This window comes from Tupaia chinensis, unplaced genomic scaffold (assembly GCF_000334495.1).
Source record: "Tupaia chinensis unplaced genomic scaffold, TupChi_1.0 Scaffold138910_1, whole genome shotgun sequence".
In the NCBI taxonomy this organism is placed as follows: domain Eukaryota; kingdom Metazoa; phylum Chordata; class Mammalia; order Scandentia; family Tupaiidae; genus Tupaia; species Tupaia belangeri.
The window spans coordinates 677,419-684,455 of record NW_006198801.1 but is presented as its reverse complement, the minus strand read 5'-3'; the positions used below and the strand labels follow the sequence as shown (position 1 = coordinate 684,455).

The window sequence follows — 7,037 nt, the reverse complement described above, 5'->3', positions numbered from 1 at the left end:
TGAACAGTTATAACAACTGCCTATATTCGTACATATGTATTTAATAATCTTTAAAATTCAGTACAATAATTTCTTTTTTTTTTGAAGAGGTTTTTTTGCTATAGGACGCATGTGCTTGCCAGACAGACAGAGACAGACAGACAGAGAGACAGAAAGTGAGAAATCACCCCCCAGGGGGGATGGTCATGCCGCAATCCCTTCTCCTCCATTCTCCTCTCGGGATCTTGGGCACACATGCACACGCACCCAGCGTGAGTTTAAGTCACCGGGTCCGGGACTCGAACTGCGGTCTACTACATGGGCGTCCAGCGACATAGCCATTACGCTAACTGCTGGTCTAATTAAAAAAAATCTTTATTGTCAGAGGAGGCAGTGCTTGAGAAAAATAGACAGAGAGAGAGAGAAAAAGCACCCCCAGTAGGATTTGGTTACATTACAATCTTTTTTCTTCCACCCTTCCATTCCATCAGAACGTGGGCATGCACACACTCGATGTGTTTTATGAGCTACTGGGGCAGGATTCGAACTGTAGTTTGCTATGTGGGATCTGACTCCCTGTGTACAGTCCTTAACCACTGTGCTTCATGGCTGGCTGATAGGTTGGGCATCTGTGCTCATTGGAGAGAACAGAGAAAGAGCAAGAGACGGAAAGTGAGAAAGTACTCCCCACAGGGAATGGTTATGCTGCAATCTCTTCTCTATTTCTCTCTCCTTTTTGGGATTTTGGGCACACACGTCTCAAGCTACCAAGTCCAGAACTCGTACCATGTAGTCAGCCATGGGAGAGACAGCTCCTTAACCACATCATGGGATGGCCTCGTCATTTTCATATTGTATTTCCGACCCTGGCCTTTTTCCTCATCTCCAGACCCACATATCCAGTTTTCTTCATTCGAATATCCCCTAGTCACTTTAACAAATCCAAAAAAGATCTTTTTCTCTCCTTTGTATCTGTTCTTCTTTTTCTTTGAAAAATTTTTTTAATTTAATTTTTTTCTTACCAAGTGTTCTTCCTTTCTTACTCTAACAAATTTCATTTGGAACCTAGCCCAGAAACCCAAAAACTATTTCAGATTTACCTTTTCCAGATTTTCCACATAAATTAATCTCTAAGACCCATAGACTCCATTCCTTAAATTTTTTATACTGCTCTCATCATTTCTTTTGTTTTCCCACTGCTGTGAATCAGAATAATTATGATTATTTTTAGCATCTGCTATTGCAATAGCCTCTTTGATGGTCTTCCTTTTTGATCCCCACCCAGCCCCAGCTTGGATGAGTAAACATTCTAAATATTAATCTGACATTACTCTCCTGCTAATTTTCCTTTCAGTGTTTCTTTATCATCTATTCAAGACCAAAAAATGGAATGCCATGGGGCCAGCTGGTAGTATGGTGGTTAAGGTGCTGGACTCCCACATGGGCAACCATGGTTTGAGTCCAGGACCTGGAGGCTTGAAAATCACACTGGGCACGTGTGTGCACACCCAAAACCCTGATAGAATGGAAGAGAAGGAATTGTAGCATGGCCGTCTCCCCTAGAGGATGATTTCTCACTTTCCCTCTCACTGTCTCTCTCTCTCTTTCTGGTAAGCACAAATACCCTATGGCAAAAACCTTAAAAGGGAGGGACAGCAGGTGGCGTAGTGGTTATGGCACTAGACTCCCACATGGTTGACTGCAGCTTGAGTTCTGGGCTCCGTGGCTTGAAATTCATTCCAGGTGCTTATGCATGAGTGCTCACAATCCCTAGAGGAGAATGAAAGAGAAGGAATTATGGGTGGCCCTCGCTGGGGGGTGATTTATCATTTTCTCTCTCTCTGTGTCTCTGGCGAGTGCAAGCACCCTATAGCAAAAATCTCTTAAAAAACAAAAGAAAAAACAAAAACAAAAACAAGCAAACTTCCCTAGTATAACACTTAAAATTGATGACTACCCACCTGGCCATATTTTACTCTATTGCTCTCTTGCACTTTGTGCCATAAAAATATTTAACTCTTACCTAGTTTCTTGCATGAATCATTCATATATATAATATATATATATATATATTATTATATATTAGAGAGAGAGATTTTTGCTATAGGGAATGTGCAACATCCAGAGACACAGAAAGAGAGGGAGAGAAAGTGAGAAATCACGCCCTGTGGGGGATGGCCACACTACCGTCCCTTTGCTTTCATTCCCCTTGGGATTTGGGGCACACATGCACCAAGTTTCAAGCCACTGGGTCCAGGACTCAAACTGGGATTGGCCACGTGAGAGTCCAGTGCCTTCACCACTACGCCACTAGCTGGCCCTACGTGAACTGTATTTTTAAGTGTCTATGCCATTCTCTCCTCTGGAGTGCTTTAGTAAGCCTTTTCTCTCTGGCAAGCTCCTTGTGCTCCTCCTGCGCTCTGTGCCAGCGTTTCCTTCCTAAAGTCTTCTGTGCTGCCCCCATACAGCCCGAGGTACTTTATTACAGTAATTACCAAATTAACCACTGAACTTCCTCGAGGATAAGGGCTACTTTTGAACTTACTCATTTGGCCTATTCTCTTTTGCTTATAACCGAGTACCTGAGTCTAGATCATTTTTAAAGAATAGAGGTGGGCCAGCCCAAGGCAGTGACTGAGGCAGCTACATCCCACATGGCTGATGGATGATTCATTCTTGGATCCGGCAGCTTGAGGAACACACTTGTCATGTGTCTGCACCCAAAACCCTGACAGTAGGGAGAAATGGAGAAGGGATTGCAGCATGACCATTTTCCATGGGGAATGCTTTCTCACTTTCCCTCTCTTTTCCTCTCTCTTCGGCAAGTGTATGTGTCCTCTGGCTAAAATAAAATTAATTAATAAAAAGAATGGAGGTTTATTTAGCTTATATTTTTGGAGGCCCAGGATCAAGGGGGGCTGTATGTGGTGGTACTCTCTGTAGAGTTCCAAGGTTGTATAGTGCATTGCATGATGAGAGAGAAGAGAAGAGAAGTCTATTCATGTCTGTGTCTCTTTCATTCTTCTGCCTTGTTTTTTCTTAAGAGAGAGATTTTTTACTTTAGGGCATGCACATTCGCAGAGAGAGACAAAGAGATAGAAAGTGAGAAATCACCCTCCGGGGGGATGGTCATGCCACAATCCCTTATTTTCCCTTCTCCCCTTGGGATTTTGGGCACACACACACACACACACACACGCACATATGCATGAGTTTTAAGCTGCTGAGTCTAGGACTCGAACCATGGTCAACTATGTGGGGGTCCAGGGATATAACCATAATACCATCAACTGGTCTCTCTGTGTTTCTTCTTATAAAGCCTCCAGGATTCAATCAGGGGGTTCCTAATGCACACATTCTAGGGCCTTGGAGTCAGGTGCAACTGTTACATATTCTTATTACACATTATCCTTAACACTTCTGTAGCAGTAATTTATTTTCAATTTAGAGAAATTGCAAAAAAAGTATAAAGAATAATAGAAAGCTAGTACCATGGCCTAGTAGTTAAGGGAGCCAGAGCCCACATAGTCAACTGCAGTTCAAATCCTGGCTCTGGTGGCTTGAGAAACATGCCAGGCATGTGAGCATATATGCCCCAAATTCCAACAGGATGGATGGCAAAAAGGAGAAGAGATTGCAATATGACCATGTCTTTTTTGGGGGGTTATTTCTCTGTCTCTCTCTAGCAAGTGCATATGTTCTCTGGCAATTAAAACAAAAAAGAAATAAAGAGAGTTTTAAAAAACAATAGAGCAAATACTCTTTTCCCACACCTCAGTCCCTGAGTTCCCATAACTCAGAATTTCACATTTAAAATTCATCATAACTAGCTGTGTGTGTAATCATGGGTTTGGTAAGTAGTTCACTGCGAGACTGTAAACTCCATAAATAGTATTCCTTATACAGGATGTACATGTCTGGCAGTGTAGATGGGTCTTTCTTCAAGGAGTCTGGTGTGCAAAGTGGCTCAGATTTCAGAATTGACTGAGGGCAGTCACTCTGTTTTGGTGATTCAAGTTAGACTTCTGTTCACATGAATGCAGTCATACAATGTGTGGCATTTTGTGTCTGGAAGCTCTCAGTATAGTTTTTCTTTTCTTTTTCTTTTTTAAAGAATTATTTTATTTAACTTTATTTATTTTAATTTGACCAGAGAGTGACAGAGAGAGAGAGAGAGAGAGAGAGAGAAAGTGAGAAAGCAAGCCACCAGGTCCAGGAATTGAATTGTGGTCAGCCATGTGGGAGTCCAGTGCCCTTAACCACCAGGTCACCTGCCGGCCCCTCAGTATAATTTCCCAAGGTTCGTCCATATTGTAGCTTGTACCAGTACTTCATTCCTTTTTTAGGACTGAATAATATTCTATTGTGTGTATATATAACATTTTGTTTATTCATCAGCTGATGGGCATGTAGATTGTTTCAATTTTTTAGCTGTTATGAGTAATGTTAAACAAATATTCATGTACAAATTTTTGAGTGAAGGTTTTTTTTTTTTCATATTTGCTATAGGGCACATGTGCTCACCAGAGAGAGAGAGAGAAAGAGAGAGAGAAAGAGAGAGAGAGAGAAAGCATCTTCCAGTGGGCCATGCCACAATCACTTTTCCTCCATTTTCCTCTTGGGATTTTGGGCACACACTCACATGCATCAAGTGTGATTTTTAAACTGCTGGTTCTGGGACTCAAACCACCTAGCCAGCTATGTGGGATCCAGTCACTTTAACTACCATGCTGCCGCTGGCCCAAGTGAAGGTATGTTTTTAATTCTTTTGAGTATACACCTAGAAGCAGAATTACTTGACTATATAGTAATTCTCTATGTTTTAAAATTAAAATTTAAAATTTTTAATTGTCAGAGGACATGTGCTTGCTAGAGAGAGAGATACAGAGACACAGAGAGACAGAAAGCAGCCCTCAATGGGGTGTAGTCAAGACACAATCCCTTTTCCTCCATTCTTCCTTTCTATCAGGATTTTGGGCATGCATGCATATATGCCCAGTGTGTTTTTCAAATCATCAGGGCCAGGACTTGAACTGCAGTCAGTTATGTGAGATCCACTTCGATCTCACCATATCACAAGAGAAAGGGAGAAACACCCTCTACAGGTCTCATCATACTATAGTACCCTTTTCCCAGCCCTCCAGCTCCCCAGGATAGTAAGTACCCATGTTCCAGACTCACCCAGAGATCCAAACATGTGGCTGGCTACATGGTTTCTAGCCTCACTATGGCACTTATGTTACCACTGCACCACAGTGACTGGGCCATCACCACTACTTTTTTTTTTAAAGAGAGATTTTTGTCATAGGGTGCATGCGCTCACCAGAGAGACAGAGAGACAGAAAGGGAGAAATCACCCTCTGGGGGAATGGCCATGCTGCAATCCCTTCTCCTCCATTCACCTCTCAGGATTTGGGGCACATATGCACATGTACCCAGCGTGACTACATGGGAGTCCAGTGACATAACCATTACACCGTCTTCTGGTCCCTCTTTTATTTTTTTTGGGAGAGATTTTCACTATAGGGCGCGTGTGCTCGCCAGACACTCAGAGAGAGATAGAGACAGAAAGCGAGAAATCACTCCCCAGGGGGGATGGTCACGCCGCAATCCCTTCTCCTCCTCTCGGGATCTTGGGCACGCACGCACACGCGCCCAGTGTGAGTTTTAAGCCACCGGGTTCGGGACGCGAACCGCAGTAGACTACGTGGGAGTCCAGCGACATAGCCATTACGCTAACTGCTGGTTCCCTGGTCCCTCTTTTTAAAACAAAGAAGTTTCTCCTGTTTCTGTCCAATTGCTCTTCCCTCTTTCTCAATTCCATTCATTTCCAGTCTAACATCAGTTGTTATAACGTCATTTTTACCTGTCACAGGTTTTTGTAATCCAAGATGTCAGAAAGAAGAGTTCCAAAGAACTGGAATAGCACAACACTAGCATCTTCACCTAGACTGATTCCTGAGTGGAAGGACTTGAAACTCCTCATACATAAGATTGTGAAGGACATAAAGGTGATGTGTATAACAGTGTGCATCTGCTGGGTGTGGATTAATTAGCTGTCCCCGTCATGGCTATGGTATGGGCAATTTATGAGCAACTTTGAAAGGCCCTCCCATATCTCCCCTTCTAAATTAATATGATAGTATTAGGTACAATTGGAACATGTTCTGCTTCAAGTATCAGAAAATGGTTTTGCATAGATTAGACAAGTAGGAGGCACCTTTGTCTTATATGTGGTCAAAGATCCATGTTCTTTTTCCTTCTTTTCTGTTTTCCTTAATATGTTAGCTCATAACGGTTCTAAGATAGTTGCTGCACTTGCAGGCGTCAGCTTCAAACTGCATGTAGGTAGAAGAGCAAAGGTCAAAGAGCCACAGGGGAGGACCGGCCTTGAGGTACCATAGTAGTATCCCACATTGCCAGAATTTCTGCGTCCATGATCACCCTAAAGAAAATCAGGATTTTGATGTGGCCTCACTAGTGCATCCAAGGGGCGTGAGAGGGATGGTATGCTTCCCCCAGTCCAAGACTCACCAGGAAGAACATACTCATGAGAATTTGAGGGTAGAGGGGGATTGACTTCAGAGAGCACCTTCACTTCTACATAGCTCTGCACAACAAATTAACACAAGTTTTATTTATTTTTATCTTCTGGTTTTGTGGCATAAATATTTATTTTTTTAAATGTAAGGGGATTTTACTAAATAATGAAAACAGAAAGAAACTGAGGTTACAGGGAGGTGTTTAAAGAGAGGTAGGGTGGAAAAAGGATTTGATTCTGGCAAGGTAAAGATGCAGTAAGAAGGGATGAATTCAGGAAGAAGTTTTTGTTAGTGGCTGAGTACACTGATGTGTGGTCCTGAGGTTTGGGTATTGTCTCTTCACAATTTCTATCCTTCAAGTGGTAGCTAACTTCTCAGAATAGTCACATGCCTATACAAAAAAGCTACTGGTTTTCTTTGGGATGTTTTTCTTTCTTTCTTTCTTTTAAATAATTATTTAATTTTATTTATTCATTCACTTATTTTTTTTTTAAATTTGACTAGAGAGAAACACAC

General features: G+C 42.1%; 1 protein-coding gene across 1 annotated transcript in view; it reads left to right on the top strand.

Moving 5' to 3' along the window:
- The window catches only part of LOC102471933 (WD repeat-containing protein 87), a 25,072-nt gene that overhangs the window by 2,034 nt on the left and 16,001 nt on the right, over positions 1-7,037 (top strand). The window contains exon 2 of the mRNA XM_014592932.2: positions 5,855-5,990. Coding sequence (XP_014448418.1) covers positions 5,871-5,990 — 120 coding nt within the window. The 5' untranslated portion in view covers positions 5,855-5,870. The remainder of the gene's footprint in view (positions 1-5,854; positions 5,991-7,037) is intronic.